General features: G+C 45.9%; 1 protein-coding gene across 1 annotated transcript in view; it reads left to right on the top strand.

Moving 5' to 3' along the window:
* The window catches only part of SMG5 (SMG5 nonsense mediated mRNA decay factor), a 49,341-nt gene that overhangs the window by 23,601 nt on the left and 6,670 nt on the right, over positions 1–19,070 (top strand). Inside the window, exons 12-21 of the mRNA XM_060253288.1 lie at positions 1,819–2,529; positions 6,433–6,602; positions 7,914–7,989; positions 9,532–9,707; positions 11,200–11,358; positions 13,547–13,606; positions 14,165–14,324; positions 15,240–15,330; positions 16,700–16,774; positions 18,569–18,707. Of these exons, the coding sequence (XP_060109271.1) occupies positions 1,819–2,529; positions 6,433–6,602; positions 7,914–7,989; positions 9,532–9,707; positions 11,200–11,358; positions 13,547–13,606; positions 14,165–14,324; positions 15,240–15,330; positions 16,700–16,774; positions 18,569–18,707 (1,817 nt within the window). The remainder of the gene's footprint in view (positions 1–1,818; positions 2,530–6,432; positions 6,603–7,913; positions 7,990–9,531; positions 9,708–11,199; positions 11,359–13,546; positions 13,607–14,164; positions 14,325–15,239; positions 15,331–16,699; positions 16,775–18,568; positions 18,708–19,070) is intronic.

Raw genomic sequence — 19,070 nt, 5'->3', positions numbered from 1 at the left:
ACTCCCCACCCCACCCCTTGCCGTCATTTCGCTGCCACTGATTTAAGGTTTAGAGTAGATTTTGATTCAGATCCTCTCATCCCTTCAATCTTTGGGGTTGCCTTGGTTTAGGGTGAAAGAAAGGATCTTGCCTGTCTCACAGAATAGTGGTGAGGATAACATGGTGGTAAAGAACTGTGCGCTCCACTATCCTGAGCCGTTTAGTGGACAGATGGGATGTGAATATAATCTGTATACATGCTTGAGGAGTAGAGGTGCCATTGCTAACTCCAGCAATAATAACAGCATCTTAAATACACAACCATTTGCAAAGTGGTCAAATACCGGCCACTTTTCTAAAATTAAGAACCCTAGGAGCCCTGAGGTCTAAAAAGCTTGCGCCTTTCATTAAGTTCCATTAAGAGCCGGTTTGGTGTAGTGGTTAAGTGTGCGGACCCTTATCTGGGAGAACCGGGTTTGATTCCCCACTCCTCCACTTGCACCTGCTGGAATGGCCTTGGGTCAGCCATAGCTCTGGCAGAGGTTGTCCTTGAAAGGGCAGCTGCTGTGAGAGCCCTCTCCAGCCCCACCCACCTCACAGGGTGACTGTTGTGGGGGAGGAAGGTAAAGGAGATTGTGAGCCACTCTGAGACTTCGGAGTGGAGGGCAGGATATAAATCAAATATCTTCTATCTTCTACATTAAAAGTAGCTCAGGCTTTATGTGCTGTAAAAATAATTTCCACCATGGTGTACATGCTGGGTGGGGTGTTAAGCCCCGGGTTCAAAGCCCCACTCAGGTTCCGATTTCCCCACTACAGGTTGCTCTTTCTGGCTAGAATGCCTGATAATACTAATACTAAACAGTTTAAAAAAAAAAAATTAATATTCAAAGCTTTTCACACATGCATATTTTTAGTGATGCTCCCCACATCCCTGCAAAGTAGATCAGCATTTAATTCTTATTAGAAGAGGAGTGTGCTGTGAAGAACAGTGGCTTGCATGAAGCTGCCCATGGAATTCGTGGATTGTCAGCCTACTTACAACTCAGTCCCAAACATGTTTACTCAGAAGCATATTCCACCGATGTCAATGGGGCTTGCTTCTTGGTTGCAGTCTTATTATCACTGCACTATAGCAGCTCTGGCCTACTTCACAGGGTTGTTGTGAGGCTAAAGTTGGCTACCTGCTTGGAGAAGAGGATACGATAAATAATAATTACAGGTGAGAGAGTTTCCCGGACTTGGAGTACAGCTTAGGTCTGCATGATCCACTTTGAACATTTTCTGTTTCAAAGGGTTTGTTGTGAAGATGTGAAACTCATTCATCACTCTCGTCTTCCTCCCCCCATGCCTGTCCTATTTGCTGCATTGACATTGTTTCTTCCTTTAAAATCCTCCTTCCTGTAACAGGGAAGTTATGCATTCTACATTAGCTTCACTTACTTGCCCCCCCACCCCCCGCATAATCACAGGACAAAATGTCATTGGTTTGCCATGCTGTCTTTAACAAGCATTGGCTCCTGTGGCTCCTGGAGGAAAGTAATAGGGGACACTGAGGATAGTGGCCTCGATTGGCACCATTACCGAGCAGTGACTTGAATCCCCAGAATTGATGAAAGGGTGGGGCAGGGAGGCTGCTGCACCTACTGTTCTAATGATGTTTCATGCCGACTGCCTCTCTTCCAATCCAGTGCACTTGGGTATCCCCTGCTTAATGTCTGCTCTTAGTGTTAAGCTTGAATTTGGCCCAGGTATCTTCCTCAGACTGGCTTAGAAGGACTGTTTTTGAGGATGGTCATCCAAGTTTCAAAAGTTGTCTTTTTGGGTACTCTCCACAGAGGAGCCAGAGACCAGAGAGTCATGCAACTCCGTCGAGAGGGAAGCTGAGGCAGACCTGGCCAACCACCAACCCAGCGAGGAGCAGAGGAAGAGTGAGAGCAAAAGGGGCAAGAAGTACTCTCGCCTCTCTTGCCTTCGCCGCCGCCGGCATGCCCAGAAGGTGGACGAGAGTGACCTGAGCGAGGGCTTTGACTCCGATTCCAGCCCCGATTCCACCAAGGGCAGCGATGGCTCTGAGACAGGCTCCGAGAAGAGCGACGAGGAAGCCGAGGCAGCTTTCGATATGGAGACTGACTCTGACATGAACAGCCAGGAGTCCCGCTCGGACTTGGAGGATATAGAGGACGAGCCGGATGCAGAAGGGGGAAGCCAAGCAAGGAGCATGAGGAACGGAGACCGGGAGACCTTAGGCTCTGTGGAAAGTGAAGGGAGGCTGGTGGACTCCAAAAGCCCTGGCATCACCAAGACTGAGCCCTCGGAGCCGGTGGCCAATGGGCCAGGCTCTCTGGGCACCAGTGAAGCCAGCATAGCCAGCAACCTCCAAGCCATGTCCACGCAGCTCTTCCAGACCAAGCGTTGCTTCCGACTGGCCCCCACATTCAGCAACGTCCTCCTCAAGCCCAACTGTGAACCACCCGCACAGAAGGAAGCAGCGGACAGCAGGCCTTGTGTCAACGGGGACATGGAGAAGCCTGGCATGGCGGAGCAAGGTAACAGAATGAGATTTCTTACCACCACAGACGCAGTGTTTACAAGGCGCATGCAGTTAGTGGCCTTTGTTCTGGATCTGCCCAATTTTGGTTCCCACAGTTGCACAGAGAGAGAGAGGAAGAAAGTGGGGTTAAATGTGGCTTCCTCCTTGCTTTCCCCCTCCTTACTTTCTGCCACTTCCTACTTTTCCTCTTGGAAGTGGTCCTCTTGACAAACCGATGACAAAGTTGGGGGTATATGTGGACACACTCACACAAACACTCAATATTTGATAGTTTATTTGCGGTAAGTCCATTTACAGTGGTTGTGTCCCTGAGATTTTGTCATTAAAGATATGGCTATTCACAGTACATTATGCAACTGCCTGTGAACTGCTGATGTATTCATTTACTTCATAGAATGGAAAAGTGGAAAAATTTGTGAGTCACTTTAGGTCCTTGTTGGGGAGAAAAACTAGGTATAAATGGAGTAAATGATTGTTTTTATACCCCACCTTCTCCTGTGCGGAGAGCCAGTTTGGTGTAGTGGTTAAGTGTGCAGACTCTTATCTGAGAGAACCAGGTTAGATTCCCCATTCCTCCACTTGCAGCTGCTGGAATGGCCTTGGGTTAGCCATAGCTATCACAGGAGTTGTCCTTGAAAGGGCACCTGCTGCGAGAGCTCACTCAGCCTCACCCACCTCACAGAGTGTCTGTTGTGGGGGGAGAAGATATAGGAGATTGTAAACCGCTCTGAGTGATTCGGATAGAAGGATGGAGTATAAATCTGCAGTCGTCTTCTTCCTACAGTATTATTCCATGTTATCCTCCCAGCTCTGTGAAGCAAGTTTAGACTTTGAGTGTGTGATTGGCCCTAGGTTACCCAGCAAGCTTCCATGGCATAGTGGGGATGTGAACTTGGGTCTCCCAGATCCTAGTGTGACACTTGAACCACTACACCACACAGGCTCCAAATTTAAGGTTGATAGATGTTGGCTTACACTTTCACTTGTAAAGGATATTGGTTTTGGGTAAACTTCAATCAAGAAGCTGCTTAAAATGTGGAATTTGCTGCCAGGTGATACAATGATGGCCACAGGAATAAACCGCTTTAAAGGGGAATTAGATTCATGGAGGATAAATCTGGCAGTGGCTACTAGCCCTGGTGTCTGAGGGGGACCTCCGCATTCAGATGATAATCCTCTGAATCCCAGAGGGAGGAGGCAACATCAGCCTCTATGCCCTGTTGTTGGCTGTCCAGAGGAACTGGTTGGCCATCTGTGAGGCAGAATGCTGAACCAGATGGACTATTAGTTTGATCCAGCAGGGCTCTTATGTTCTTTATGGAGAAAGAAGCCAGACCTTCACTGGAAAAACTGGTGGCTTTGTATATTACATACACGTGCCTAATAAAAGCAGATATGACTGATTAAGTAGGTTTTTGAATGGCATCCTTCCCATTCAGCAGCCAAAACTAATGAAAATTCAGGCTTGCCGAATTTTGTGGTGGATGGGGCTTAGAATAACAGGGAGCTGATAGTAGTTTTTAAAAATGCAGGGGAACTGAGACTCTAGAGCGAGATTCTGGTGAGTTGTTAAATGTGTGAGAGTGGAGTGTGCTAAGGTCAGGAATTGAAGGGGGGTTTTTTACTTTGAAATGTGAATCTGGCAGTTCAGATGTCTTTTTTGAAATATTTATTATTAGTGCCGCCATTTCCAAAGCTCAGGAACCAGCCACACTCTTTGGCTTGGCTTTTGTGAGACCTCCTTTCTGGTATTCTGGGAAAAGCTACTGAGAGCTCTCCTAACCACTACAGACCTTGGTTTAGTGAGACGGGGAAAGATCTTGGTCTGAGACTTGAGATGGCTATTGTCAGTCAATCTAGACATTAGAGATGGACTTGCATACTCCCATAAGTGGAGGAAGGTATCCTTACTGTGGGTTATACCACCTCCTTGCTCTGTTGATATGTGAATGAATTGCACACTTTCCTGCTCAGTTAGTCCCCCCTCCCTCATTCCATGCTGTGCTCTGCAGTAGGATGAGCTTCCCAGATCTCCCCATCCACCCACATAACACTCTGCATTCTTCAGATTCCTGCTGTGTCTAAACGTCTTTAAAAGTCACTAGCCCTCTGGTATGGCACATCTGAAAGGGGGGAAAACTTACTTAGTTAACCTCATCCCCTCAGATGCCATTGATGGCCAAGATGCAAATAGGGTAAGAAGACATATTTCTAAACTGTGGGGTAGTATGTTTGTAGATGACAAGGGAGGAAGGAACATTTCCTTCTGTGGATATTTTCAAGAATGGACTAGACCACCCTCTTCTGGGGATGCTTTTGGGCATTATGCAACCTGCCAGCAAGCTTAGCTCTGATATATTTGTGTTTAGGGACTCCCCTGTTCTCTAGGTCAGGGGTGGCCAACGGTAGCTCTCCACATGTTTTTTTGCCTACAACTCCCATCAGCCCCAGCCATTGGCCATGCTGACTGGGGCTGATGGGAGTTGTAGGCAAAAAAACATGTGGAGGGGGGAAAGGGGGGAAACATCTGAAAGGGGGGAAAACTTACTTAGTTAACCTCATCCCCTCAGATGCCATTGATGGCCAAGATGCAAATAGGGTAAGAAGACATATTTCTAAACTGTGGGGTAGTATGTTTGTAGATGACAAGGGAGGAAGGAACATTTCCTTCTGTGGATATTTTCAAGAATGGACTAGACCACCCTCTTCTGGGGATGCTTTTGGGCATTATGCAACCTGCCAGCAAGCTTAGCTCTGATATATTTGTGTTTAGGGACTCCCCTGTTCTCTAGGTCAGGGGTGGCCAACGGTAGCTCTCCACATGTTTTTTTGCCTACAACTCCCATCAGCCCCAGCCATTGGCCATGCTGACTGGGGCTGATGGGAGTTGTAGGCAAAAAAACATGTGGAGGGCTACCGTTGGCCACCCCTGCTCTAGGTCACTCCTGCGAGCCATTTTGGAGTAGGCTCTAGCCCCAGGAAGACCAGAGTTTAAATCCCCACTGTGCCTTGAAGGCACAGTGAATGACTTTGAATGAAGGACTTTGGGTTAAGAGGCAGTGACTGGCCAGCCTACCCTATGTCCACCAGGTGGCCCTGAGGATGCGTGTGTGTGTTTCCTTAAGCTTACTGGAAGAAAGGTAGAATAAAATTTAACTTGATAACTGCCAAGAAGCACTGCAGATATAAAACTGTCACCTTGTGTTGCATCCAAATAAATAAAAGATTGTGCTTTCAGGAACTGTATCCAGCCAGTTCTTCATTGCAGCTTTAGGCCAAAAGCCCCTACTTTCTGAGCCTGACAGCATTTGGGATTTTGAGAGAGGGTGGTACTACCATCCCAAAATGGCTGCCTGGGGAGGCAGGGCCAGACAGACTACCTCTCTCCTCTCACCTGCTGTGGAAAAAGAAAATCCCAAAGGAGGAATGAAACCACACAATGAGTAAGGGAAAATTCAGGTGCCTACCATTTTTCCTGTTCATTTAAAAAAAACCCCGCTTTCATTAGAAAGAAGGCAGCCAATAGCAAACCCTGCCTTAAAATTGCCTTATCCACTTTCTGAAAAGGATGCCACATTGGGGGGCACTGCTATGGACTGGGGGCTGGAAACTGCATTTCTGCATAGCCATTCAAGGTGGTCAGTTTCTCTGAACTCAAAAGTAGCTGATGATTGAAGCGTTGCAGTGAAAGCCAAGAGATCCTTTTCTCCCTTCCTTTGATAACCACGATTCTCTCCCTTATAAGCAACTGTGGGCAAAAACAATTTTGCCTCACCTTGATTAAAATTTGGTTGGGGTTTTTGGGGGCCATATAAAATTGCTGGGCAGGGGGAAAGATGCATTCCCCCCCCCCCCCCCGCGTTTTGTATTTTAATGCTCTCTTTGCTTGTGTCTCCAGATGATGCTTCAGAGTCCGAAGAAAGTGTTGCAAGTAACAAATCGTGCAGGAACGAGCGTTCTCTCCAGGAGAAGCTGGAGATCATAACCAAGGAGGGGCTGCTGCCGACTGTCAAGGTCTTCCTGGACTGGCTGAGAACAAACACGGATCTTATCATTATGTGTGCACAGGTAAATGTGTATGCCAGTTAGGAGAAGAGGAGGGAGAGTTCCATGAGCTCAGACTCTGTCAAAATAATCCAAACTGAGTTTACTACACATCAAGATCCTGGTTTGGTGGTAAAATTTGCTCATTTTTACTTTTGTAACTGAAGCGCCGTGGCGCAGAGTGGTAAAGCTGCAATACTTCAGTTGAAGCTCTGCTCATGACCTGAATTTGATCCTGGCGGAAGCTGGGTTCAGGTACCTGGCTCAAGGTTGACTCAGCCTTCCATCCTTCCGAGGTCAGTAAAATGAGTACCCAGCTTGCTGGAGGGAAAGTGTGGATGACTGGGGAAGGCAATGGCAAACCACTCCGCAAAAAGTCTGCTGTGAAAACATCATGATGCGATGTCACCCCAGAGTCGGAAACAACTGGTGCTTGCACCTACCTTTACCTTTTTACTTTTGTAAGTTCAGGGCCTGGTGTTTTGAACCTGCCTAGAATTGGAGTTCATACTGCAGTGGTGACATGCAGTGGTTGGGGCAGTAAGTGTGGGTATTGCAGTTTGCAGATGAGCCATATTGTGCCTGCCAGCAATGTGTATGTCTGGATTCATCTAGAGCACAGAGTTTCCCCCCTTAACATGCAGGCAGCTACCCACATACTTTCCCCTAAATGTTCCTCCAGTAAAATGAGGACCATTAGAAACTTGGCTTGTTAAAAAGCTGCAGGTTTTAGAAATCTTGTTCCCCCTAACTTGCAATTTTGATTTTTTTAATTAAAAAAATGTTCTTATTCCACCTGTCTTGCTAGGGAGCTCAAGGAGGCATAAATGAAGCCCAAATAACATGCACTGAAGCTGGGCCTGTGCCTCAAACAGGGGTCTGGTCCGGCTATGTCTTGTGGCTGGGGTGAGACTTCAAGTTATAAAAGTGCATGGTGGGAAGAATGCAGAACCCTCTGCCTACCTGACATCCTTCTTCACAGCCCTTCTTTGAGTTGAGCACATGGTTGGTTATCGTAAATGTATGGAGGGCATGGACTGTATGAGTAGAGGAATCTTCAGCATTCCCTGGTTACATGGCCTTCTGGCCCTTCAAATGAAACTTGTGGTTGAGTTCACTATGCTTCACTTTAGGTGTGAATAGGCCATGCATGCCTGAAGCCCCTTTCCTATTGCTGCTGCTTGTGAGCTAGGTTGAGAATAATAACTTGCAGAATCTTCATAAGAAATAAAATGTGCATCTGGGTCTCCTTGGTCCAGGGTCCTTCTGCTGTATTTTTCAACTTGATTTCCATTTTTTAATTTGTGTGTGTGTGTGTTTAATTATTTCCTGTAGAGCTCTCAGAGTCTGTGGAACAGACTGTCTGTCCTTCTGAACCTACTTCCTTCTGCTAGAGACTTGCAAGACTCAGGTAATGTTGCAAACGCGTTGAATTATCGCTAACCCTTCCTTAACCTTTGCTGTGCTGTTCAGATATCACCATCCTGAGTTTGGGACGGGGCTTTCTTATTTGCACTTAGTTCTTCTGTTAGATTTGAGACCACTGGCACTGTAGAGACCCGCAAGCATTTCAGAGTAGTAGTTTTTGAGAGTCAAAGCTCCCTTCGTCAGACGCAAGTTAGAAATGGAGATCTCCAAGTCATTTTATCCTAGTCAGGAGGTAAAGGATGCCGAGATACAATGTAGTTCTTCTCTGATTGTTAATAACTTGGGGGGGGGGGGGCGGAGAATGGTAGCAAGTCCTGCAGTGCCTGCTTCTGGCAGCAGCTGCACCCTTCCAAAAAAAATCTTAACAGCCATCCAGAGTTACCCACGCTTAATGGCTTGGAAGTTTTCGATCCAGATAGAGGTTTAGTTTTAGAGAGTAGTTGTGTTGCTCTGCAGGAGGAGAGCTGGATTTGAATCCAGTAGCATCATGAGTCCAGTAGCTTTTGAGAGTCCAAGCTCCCTTTATGGCTTGTTCCCTTGGATCATGGGAATTCTCAGTGTTGGGCCTCTGCTGTGCGGTAATGCTCAGTTGGTGGGTTGGGCAGTGTATGGAGCATAATGGATGCAACTGCCACCTGGGGAAGTTAGAATGTCCCTGTCCCAACAGCCTCTCTTCTTGGCTCCTCAAGCCTGTTTTGTGTCTGATGCTTCTTGGCCTTTTGACTAAGATTTTGTGTGTCTGTGTGTGTGTGAGAAAGAGAGTGATTGATTGATTGATTTGTGTCTGACAGGAGGAGAAGGGGTGGATAAAATGGAACTGCCCAAAAGCATATGACACTACTTCAAAGACTTCTCTAAGTAAAGACCTGTTTCGACTTTGCTCCATTAAATTAAAGGGCCTTCCTTCCTGTCCTTTCCTCTTCTTTGACGTGTTGCATATTTTATGGCTGCTCTCTCTTTGGAACCAGCAGCTCAGGCCAGTGAGTAAGCCTGACCTGAGAACTTCATAAAGGTTGAAAAGGACTTATCTTTGGCCTGTCACTTACCAGGTGTCTGCAGCTGGAGTTTTGTGCATCCTGAATGTCAGTAAAAACAGAAAGTCATCCTTGTTTGTGATTTTCATTTTATTAGTTCATTTGTACCCTGGCTTTCTCCTCAGGTGGAGACCCAAAGCAGCTGATTGTTCTCCTCTTCTCCATTTTTTCCTCACAGTGACCCTGTGAGGTAGGTTAGACTGAGAGAGAGTGCCCAAGGTCACCTAGCAAGCTTCCATGACATGAGTGGTGATTTAAATCTGGGTCTCCTATGTCCTGGTCTGACACACCAGCCACTATTTCACACTGACTCTCACAGTGCTGGGCATGGAAGTTGTCACTCAATCCTTTAGCACGTTTATATGCTCTTTTTTGCATTAGAAAGTGAGTGGACAGCCAGTTTTCAGTTGCAGACTTGAGGGCTGTGATAAGTCTGTCCTTTTCTGCTGCTATGGTAAATACTGAGAGGTTGTATTCCCCCCCTCCCCCAGGGCTGGTCTTCTGCAATGAGGTGAAGAACATGTTGCCAGGGTGTGAGCTTCCAGACCTGAGCTCCTGCTTGCTCCTTCCGGAAGACGTGGCCCTCCGTAACCTTCCCGCACTGAAGAACGCGCACAAGAGGTTTAATTTTGAGCAGGACAGACCTGTGCTTTCAGAAGTGGAGGAGGTGAGAGCCTGGCTTTTGATAGGTTATTTTTGGAGGATGAGGAATGAGAGAGAGTCTAGAGCCTTTGTTCAGCTACTTAAATATGGGTAGGCTAAGATGAAATAGTACTGGCTTGAGATATTAGCCACAGTAATTCTGGATATTTCACTACCACACTTTTTCTGGTGCTCAGAGCCACGTCTCAGCAATAACCCTATGAGTTGGACCAGTGTCATCGCCTACATATTGTAGGTAATTGATGGCGGAGGCAAAGGCATCTTAGTGGAGAGGCGAATGTGTGTGAACAAAACAGAGAGAGCACATGTTAACAGCTGGCCACTAGCTTAGATGGCTTGAAAAGAGGGACTAAGACTCATGAAGGAGGCAGGTTTATCTAGTGGCTAGCCCCAGTGGAACCTCTCCACACAAATTGCTGTGGACAATAATAATAATAATAAATTTTATTTATATCCCGCCCTCCCGGCCAAAGCAGGCTCAGGGCGGCTAACAGGACATGGTATATACCATGATTATTGTATAAAACAATTGTAAAATACAGTTAATAAATACATTTAGAAAACAGTTACATAAAATTTAAAACTACAATAAGTTAAGGTGCTGCATTCAATAGGTATATTCCGATGGCTAGGTGTCGCTTTCAGGGTTCCTTATAAGCTTGCAGAAAGAGGGTGGTTTTGCAAGCCCTGTGGAACTGATTAAAGTCCCGCAGGGCTCGCACTTCCTCCAGTAGTTGATTCCACCAGTGTGGGGCCATTATAGAGAAGGCCTGCTCCCTCGTTGCTTTCAGTTTGGCCTCCTTTGGTCCAGGGATCCTTAAAAGACTTTGGGAGCTAGATCTTAGTGCTCTCTGGGGAACATGTGGAGAGAGGTAGTCCCTAAAGTAGGCAGGTCCTCGGCCATATAGGGCTTTAAAGATGATAACCAGCACCTTGTAGCGAACTCGGAATATAATTGGAAGCCAGTGCAGTTCCTTCAGCCCAGGCCGCACGTGTTCCCACCGAGGTAGTCCCAGTAGCAGCCTGGCCGCCACATTCTGCACTAGCTGCAACTTCCGAGTTCGGCACAGGGGCAGCCCCATGTAGAGGGCATTACAGTAGTCTAATCTCGAGGTGACCGTTGCATGGATCACTGTTGCTAGGTCGCTACGTTCTGGGAAGGGGGCCAACTGCCTCGCCCTTCTAAGATGGAAGAAGGCGGATTTAGCAGTGGCTGCTATCTGTGCCTCCATTGTCAGGGAGGGCTCCAGTAGCATTCCCAGGCTCTTGACCCTGCACACTGGTATCAGTGGGAAGAGTGCTGTTGCCTGTGTGCCTGACTTTGGAGCTTCCCAGAAGCATCAGGCTAGTTGCTGTTGGGGGAGGGGCAAGGGGAGGAATGATGCTGGAGAGCTGATCGAGCAGAGTGGTTCTTGTCTTCACATGTTGAATAGGAGAGGCTTTGCTCTCCTGCTGGTCTCCCCGTCTTACAGACACCTGTCCTTTTCCCTCCTCAGTCAGTGGTTCGCATCTGCTGCATCCGGAGCTTTGGCCACTTCATCACCCACTTGCAAGGCAGCATCCTGCAGTTCAACTCTGAAGTCGGGATCTTCATCAGTATCGCTCAGTCCGAGCAGGACAATTTGCTGCAGCAGGCCCAGGCCCAGTTCCGCATGGTGAGCTTATGGGGGGAACAGATCTGAGGCAGAGCCATCACCCTTTTATCTCTGGACCAGATAGACTGCCCCACCCCAGAGACTTGATAACCAGGGATTGCATCATAGAATGTAGCATGTTCACAAAATTCTGCACCCTGAAATATGTCAATTCTTTCTTCTAAAATGCAAGTTTTCTAGCCCTTGTGAAGAGAGCCAGTTTGGTGTAGTGGTTAAGTTTGCGGACTCTTATCTGGGCAAACTGGGGTTGATTCCCCACTTCTCCACTTACAGCTGCTGGAATGGCCTTAGGTTAGCCATAGCTCCTGTAGGAGGAGTTCTTGAAAGGGCAGCTGTTGTGAGAGCCATCTCAGCCCCACCCACCTCACAGGGTGTCTGTTGTGGGGGGAGAAGATATAGGAGATTGTAAGCCTCTTTGATTCAGAGAGAAGGACGGGGTATAAATCTGCAGTCTTCTCCTTCTCCTTCTCCTCCTCCTCCTCCTCCTCATCCATCATCACTCTAAAGCAGGGGTCCCCAGTACCAGTCTGTGGCCTGTTAGCAACCACGCTGCGGAGCAGGGCAGAGGTGCTGCCTCACCCCTTTTGCCCGCCCAGGACCCAGGTGGATGAAAGAGGCAGCGCAGCCACACTCTGAAGCACTACCTCTTTTCATTTACCCAGGTCCTGGGTGGGCAGAAGGGGTAGCGTGGCAGCAACCTTTGCCTACCCCTCATTTAAAGACCCTAATGGGGGCAGGGACAGAGCATGGGTGGAGGCAGCCTTGGGTGGCAAAACCCCCAGCACCACCACCCCCACTGGTCCATGGAAAAATTGTCTTCCATGAAACTGGTCCCTGGGGCCAAAATGGTTGGGAGCCACTGCTCTAAGCCTGATAAGGAAGTGTCTGGTAGAATGGTCATGGGAAAGAGCATGGGAGTATGACTTCAGTCTTCTGAGCTGGTTGCTTTCTCCCCATGTCTAGAAGAAGTGGCCTATTAGTATTTCTGCTGCCACTGAATTAAAGGCATCTTAACTGATTATGAGATTTAGCACGATAAATGTGCACAGTAATAAAGTAATTCAATTGAATGAAAGAAAACACATTTGAGACAACTTTTATTAACACAGTCACTGCCGTGTATTGTTTAAGCCTCATGGAAATTAGGGGCGAGTTTAAGTCAAATTGACTTGGGCTTCAAGAAACAAGTAGTTTTTCATTTGAGGACGCTTTTTCCAAAGATCAAGACTTCAATAGATTTAACATCTAGCAACAATCAATCACAGAGGATTTTACTAAATTTTAACAGCCCCAGGCGGCCCTCTTTATTATTACATCAGAAAGCTTTTCTGAGATCCAGAGGGATTTTCCCAGTTAGAGTCTTTGCTAACACTAAAATTATGCCTCTGTTCCCAAGAATTGATCTTGCAAAGACTCTATTTAATACAAATGACTCCTCCTTGAAAATTTCAACAGTATTACCTATCCAGGCAAAAAGTAACATGTAAAAAGTAGCACACTTAAAGAGCTTCAAAGAGGAAATGGATGTCTTCATCTTGAAAACTCCAGCAAAGACAATATACCTTACGAAGCATCATCTTTGGATACCAACCCTCTTGATTGTCAGGCTGTAGGAGATGAGTCTGGTTTTCATACCTGGGCAGTTGGTCAGCATTTCCCAAGGATTCTCAAGTGCTTGGACACAGAGCCCTTCAGTCGTTACCTAGAGGAACGTGAGCTTGGACTGCCTGATTCTTTGATTCTCTGAGCCTGCTTCAGTGGGGGAAGGCAGGATATAAATCAAATAAATAAATAAAGACTGCCCAGCTCAATATAATCCACCACTAGAACCAGCTGTTGTAATTGAGAGAAGGTTTACCAACTTGAGAGCGGCTACCTCACCAAACAGTTCTGATCCTGGCACTTTTGCTGAAAGGAGAACAGCATCTGAGAATTTGGACATTTCCAGGAGGCTGTGTAGTGCTGTATCTACAGCATAAGGAGTTGTACTCTACCCACTTTAGCGATTAGGAATTAGAGTCAGCTGGAGCCTGTGACAATGTTATGACCAATACCTTTTTTTTCCTCTTTTCATGTGATCCTTCCTGAATGCTGGCTGGTTCAAAGCTTGTATTACCCTTTCATATTTGCTCTGATCTGCATCCTAATATTGTTTATTGGTTGACTTGGGCTTTCCTTTTCCTGCTAGGCTGCTGAGGAGGCACGGCGGAACAGGCTCATGAGAGACATGGCTCAGCTTCGGCTGCAGGTATGAAGGGGGGAGGGCGGGAGTGTAATTCGCAGAATGGATAGCAGTATTAAATCTTTACAGGGAGATGTGGGGAAGTGGTGCATGTATTCAATATGACTAGGTACTGAAAAGCACTTGGCTGGATAGAGGCCATTCTTGTAGGCACATCCTCTTGTCTCAAAAGAGAGAATCTGTCATTGTTAGTCAGAACATGGTGCTGTTTGTGCCAGGGTCTTGGTTTGGGACCCATGCTGGCTCAGACAAGAGCCTCATGGTTCTTTCCAAGGAAAAGGGACTGTCATTCAGGGGTAGAGCACCTGTTTTTATGTGAAAAGGGTCAATTTCAGTCTTTGGCATCTCCCATGGAGAGACCTTTGCCTGAATTTCTGGGGAGCTGATGCTAATTGGGTAGACAGTCATGAGTCTGATTAGTTTCCTACAAAACACATCCCTCTGCATGCAGCTGGTTCCGTCCTTTCCAAGTGACCTCCTGCATTTGAGGTCACTCGTGGGTTTTTGAAGGGTAGTTGCTGGGGAATTGCTCCCTAAAGTCATGTGCTCCTTTCACATTTGCAGCTGGAGGTGTCGCAGTTAGAAGGGAGTCTCCAGCAGCCCAAAGCGCAGTGTGTCATGTCCCCCTACCTAGTCCCCGACACCCAAGCGCTCTGCCAGCACCTCAGCACCATCAGGCAACTGGCCACCAGTGGAAGGTTTATCGTCATCATCCCACGGACAGGTATTTCAGAAGCATGATGCCTTAACATTTATATAGTGTTATCTTACTGTAACTTTACAACAGCCTTGTAATGTGAATTATTCCCATGTCGGAGGGGTGGATGACAGACAAAGAGCAGTGCTAGACCAGAGATGTCAGACTCATTTGTTATGGATCTGGCAGGATTTGACATAATCATTTGTCATGCCAGGCCATGTGCACCATAAAATGTAATGCCAGGTGCCAGAGATACAAATGTTGGAAAAAGGACAGTAGCTGATAAGCTCCAGTTGGTGCAACCTCACTGCAAGGCCCCATAGGCTGGGGGAGGGGGCTGGGTGCAGCAAAAAACCCATATGGGCAGACTGGAGACCAGCAGTGCAGTGCTGGGCAGATGCTCCCACACTGCCTGGAGGGGAGTGAGTGGGCACCAAGCTTACACTTCCGCAGGTCTCTTTGCTTTAATGTAACCGAAGGGCTTTTGGCTAAACATGCCCAAAGATAACGCGTTACAAAACATACCATTGGATGTGATTATATATCTTCTTGAAAAAGGAACCTTGAAACGTGTGTATGGATTATATCCAGAAACCACAATGGACTTCTTTGATATATTATGGACTCTAGACATTAATATTTTTGCAATTGTAAGACCACTTAAAGTATTGCATGTTCATGATTTTCCCTCTGTTACAAATATTATGAATTATTGTATTATATTGGCGTGTTCTTTCGCTAATTCATAATATAAAATTACACATACGGTTTTCATAAAATGTTTGAATCTTTATTAAGGTTTATGAAAGGTTGTTGTAATTAGGTATTGGATGTCTTTTACTCACAGTGTATCTTTTGAGTTGTTGCATTTAGAAAGGGGCTGTAGTTCCTGGGGTGGCACAGCAAATGGTAAGGAGCTTGCATTTGTTTCCTAATTAGTAATTGATGGCTTGGACTTCCTGAAGAAAGAGAATGCAGGAGCTCGCGACAGTATCCGATACCTGGAGGCAGAATTCAAAAAGGGAAACAGGTGTGTTGGTCTTCCTTCACTTTAGATGGTATTCCTTGCAAAATGACAAACCTTTTTTTTTTTAAATTGGTCGAAAATTAGTGGTAGAGCACCATGTTGGAAAGGACTCTCTTCAAGTGATACTTTGCAGTCTGATTTACTTGTGTAGCAAACATCACTTGGGACTCTGGCTATAAATCCTCCCCCCCCCCCACCCATGCACATACACATTATTCCTCCTAGAAGCACACATGGTATCTTCACACTTGTAATTGACCCCTTGTGAAAGGACACCATACCTCACTGAGATTTTTGCAGGTGTGTAGACCTCTGGGATGGGGTGCTCCAGACCTCATAATTGACTTGCATGAATGAGGCCCCCAGGAACTCTGGAGTTTTAGAAGTTGCCCATGCTGTTCTAGAGCGAGGTGCAAAAAGTTAACATTTGTGTGTGTGATGCTCTTTACAATTCTTGCAGGGCTTTTTTGGGGAAAAGAGCCGGATAAGAATATGGGGAATGAATTCCAGAAATTAACATCTCTCATAGCGTTTAGGTTCAATCTGGTATTGTTGTGACGCTAATCTTTACCAACAGCCTTGTTAGAGTAGGTTCATATTAGTCCCATATTGTTGAGGGATGGAGAGAATAACTGAGGCCTGATGAGACCCTTAGCGGGTCAAGAGGTGGTTTGAATTGGCGGTAGCTTGTTCTCTTGGCTGCTGTAGCAAACCAGCTTGACACAAACACTGTTGTCAAAGCTCAGTGTTGTTCACACGTTCCAAAACAAGCTCTGGAAACAAGCTTTTGTCTCTTCCACTTCTAATATCTGAAAGGTGGTAAAATTCCCCATCAGATTTATTTGGGCAAGCCACGTACAAAGAATCTCCTGGCTCTTGCAAATTCAAGCAAGCACTGCTGAGGGGGTTAGATAAGAACATAAGAGAAGCCATGTTGGATCAGGCCAATGGCCCAGCCAGTCCAACACTCTGTGTCACACAGTGGCAAAAAATTTTTATATATACACACACACTGTTGCTAATAGCCACTGATGGACCTCTGCTCCATATTTTTATCTAAACCCTTCTTGAAGGTGGCTATACTTGTGGCCGCCACCACCTCCTGTGGCAGTGAATTCCACATGTTAATCACCCTTTGGGTGAAGAAGTACTTCCTTTTATCTGTTTTAACCTGGCTGCTCAGCAATTTCATCGAATGCCCACGAGTTCTTGTATTGTGAGAAAGGGAGAAAAGTACTTCTTTCTCTACTTTCTCCATCCCATGCATTATCTTGTAAACCTCTATCATGTCACCCCGCAGTCGACGTTTCTCCAAGCTTCTCCAAGATGCCTGCTGCCCACAAGATCAATGATTCTGACTTTCTGTCTCCAGGTACATTCGCTGCCAGAAAGAAGTGGGGAGGAGCTTCGAGAGACATAAGCTGAAGAGGCAGGATTTGGATGCCTGGTAAGGTTGCTGCTCAACATCTTATTAAGGGAAATTATGCAGACTAAGTAAATTTCATGCTTTTGGGGGGGAGCTATTGGGTGGGATGATGAGTAGTGTAGGGTTCTCAAACTCCTCATGAAACTTTGTTCTCTCCTCTGGATTCTGAAATTCCACTCGCATTACTGTGATGCTGTAGCAAACCCTTTTTATGGTTGCAAGCATTTGACAATTACACTTTGACAATTACACTTCTTTTCACTATTTACACGTCTGATTGTGTTTCTAGCAGTCTGAGTAACAAAATCATTAAATATGCAGATGATACAACGTTGGTAGGGCTCATCTCTGAGAATGATGAGTCTGCGTATAGGAGGGAAGTTCAACAGCTGTCCCTTTGGTGTAAAGCAAATAATCTTATTTTTAATATAAATAAGACGAAGGAAATTATAGTGGATTACAGGAAGAGTAGTTTGGACATCCAGCCGTTGTTTATTGATGGTGTTATGGTAGAACAGGTGACAGAATGGAAGTTTCTGGGAATTACCATGAAACAGGATCTAACATGGGGAGCAAATACTTTAGCTCTAGAGAAAAAGGCCCAGCAACGACTATACTACTTAAGACTCTTAAGATCACTACAACTGTCAGGGAGTCTGCTGGTTGCCTTTTATCGTAGTTCCATTGAGAGCATTTTATCTTATTGCCTCTGCGTGTGGTTTGGGAGCTGCACGGAAGCAGAGAGAAGGGTGCTCCAAAGAGTGACGAGAAGAGCACAAAAGATTTGTGGATGTTCTCTCCCCTCATTGGTGGATCTGTATAATATGGGATGTAAAAGGAAGATACAAATGATCCTAAGGGACCCTTCACATCTGGGCCATTTGCTATTTGAGATCTTACCGTCAGGTAGACGATATAGAGTGTTGAAGGCTAAGACAAACAGATTTAAGGACAGTTTCTATCCAAGTGCTGTGGTTAGGTTAAATGCAGGGTTATGAATGATTATTTGTTTTAGATGTATTTAAATGGTTTATATGGTTTTAATGGTTTTATGAATGATTATCTGTTTTAGATGGATTTAAATGGTTTTAATGGTTTAAATGGTTTTAGATGTATTTAAATAGTTTATGAATATGTGTGTTTGATGTGTTGGTATGTTTGTGGAAGAGCACCTCATTTCGTTGCTCTCTTTTGTTGAGAACAATGACAATAAATTTATCTATCTATCTATTAAAGAGGTGGGGAGACACCAGAGAGCTGAGGCTGAAAAGATGCTGAGCTCTGTGGTGCATACCATGTTTTATGGATTTCTGCACTTTGGAAAGCCAAATTCAGACCACATTCTTGTGGATAAACCTGTTAGTTATGATGGCTAAATGAAGCTTCCATGTTCAAAGGTACTATATCTCTGAATGCCATTTGCTAGGGGACTGTCAGTGGGGAGAGTCACTGCCTTCATAGTGTGCTGGTGGGGTTTCTGGAAACATCTGCCTGGCTGTTCGGCTACTATCAAAGATTTCAGGTTTTCACGGCTGGTAACATCATTAGGGTTTGTAGAATCTTTCGGGCTCAAGTGCCGTGTTCTAGTAGAACACGGCACTTGAGCCAGAAAGATTCTACAAACCCTAATGTTTGGCTACTGTTAGGAAGTGGCCATTGCACTAGATAGACTTGGGGGGGGGTGCTCCCTGCTTCAGATCTATGTTTGTGCCTTGCTACAGACGGGCAATGATTTGTTTACCAAGAGAAATGGTGGTGGTGTTTGACCCATCCCTTCAAACTTTGTTTTCCCTTTCTTCTTCCATGCCAATTCAGGAACCTCTATAAAATACTGGACAGCTGCAAACAGCTGACAGCGTCACAAGGGGGCAGTGAAGATGACACCACTGGGATGGTGACCATTATCACAGGCTTGCAGGTGGACGACGCAGGCAAACTTTCAGCACCCATGCAGGTGGGTAGGCTCCAAAACAAAAATGATTGGGGTATTTTTTATGAAAGTGGGACACTAACTCCCTCTCTTTGCTTTTACTTAATGAGTGGCTTTTATTTGTATACGTATATATTCCACTTATTGTCCATAAGGTCTCCAAATCAGCTTACAAATTCTCCTGTGCCCCAGTGTTCCGTTGTTGGCCTCAGAATGTCAGGGACTTGGATGGGTTGAAATCTTATTCCCCCTTCTTCCTGGGACTAGAAGTCTTTAGTGTTCTGGGAGCCAAACAAGGAAGAGCTAGGTGCTGTTGTTCCTTTGGCTTTGGGATGGAATGCTTAAAAGGGGAGAATTAAACCGCCTAGCTGCACTGGACCCGTAGGA

This window comes from Heteronotia binoei, chromosome 1 (assembly GCF_032191835.1).
Source record: "Heteronotia binoei isolate CCM8104 ecotype False Entrance Well chromosome 1, APGP_CSIRO_Hbin_v1, whole genome shotgun sequence".
Taxonomy (NCBI): Eukaryota; Metazoa; Chordata; class Lepidosauria; order Squamata; family Gekkonidae; genus Heteronotia; species Heteronotia binoei.
This window is presented reverse-complemented; position numbering and strand designations above follow the sequence as displayed.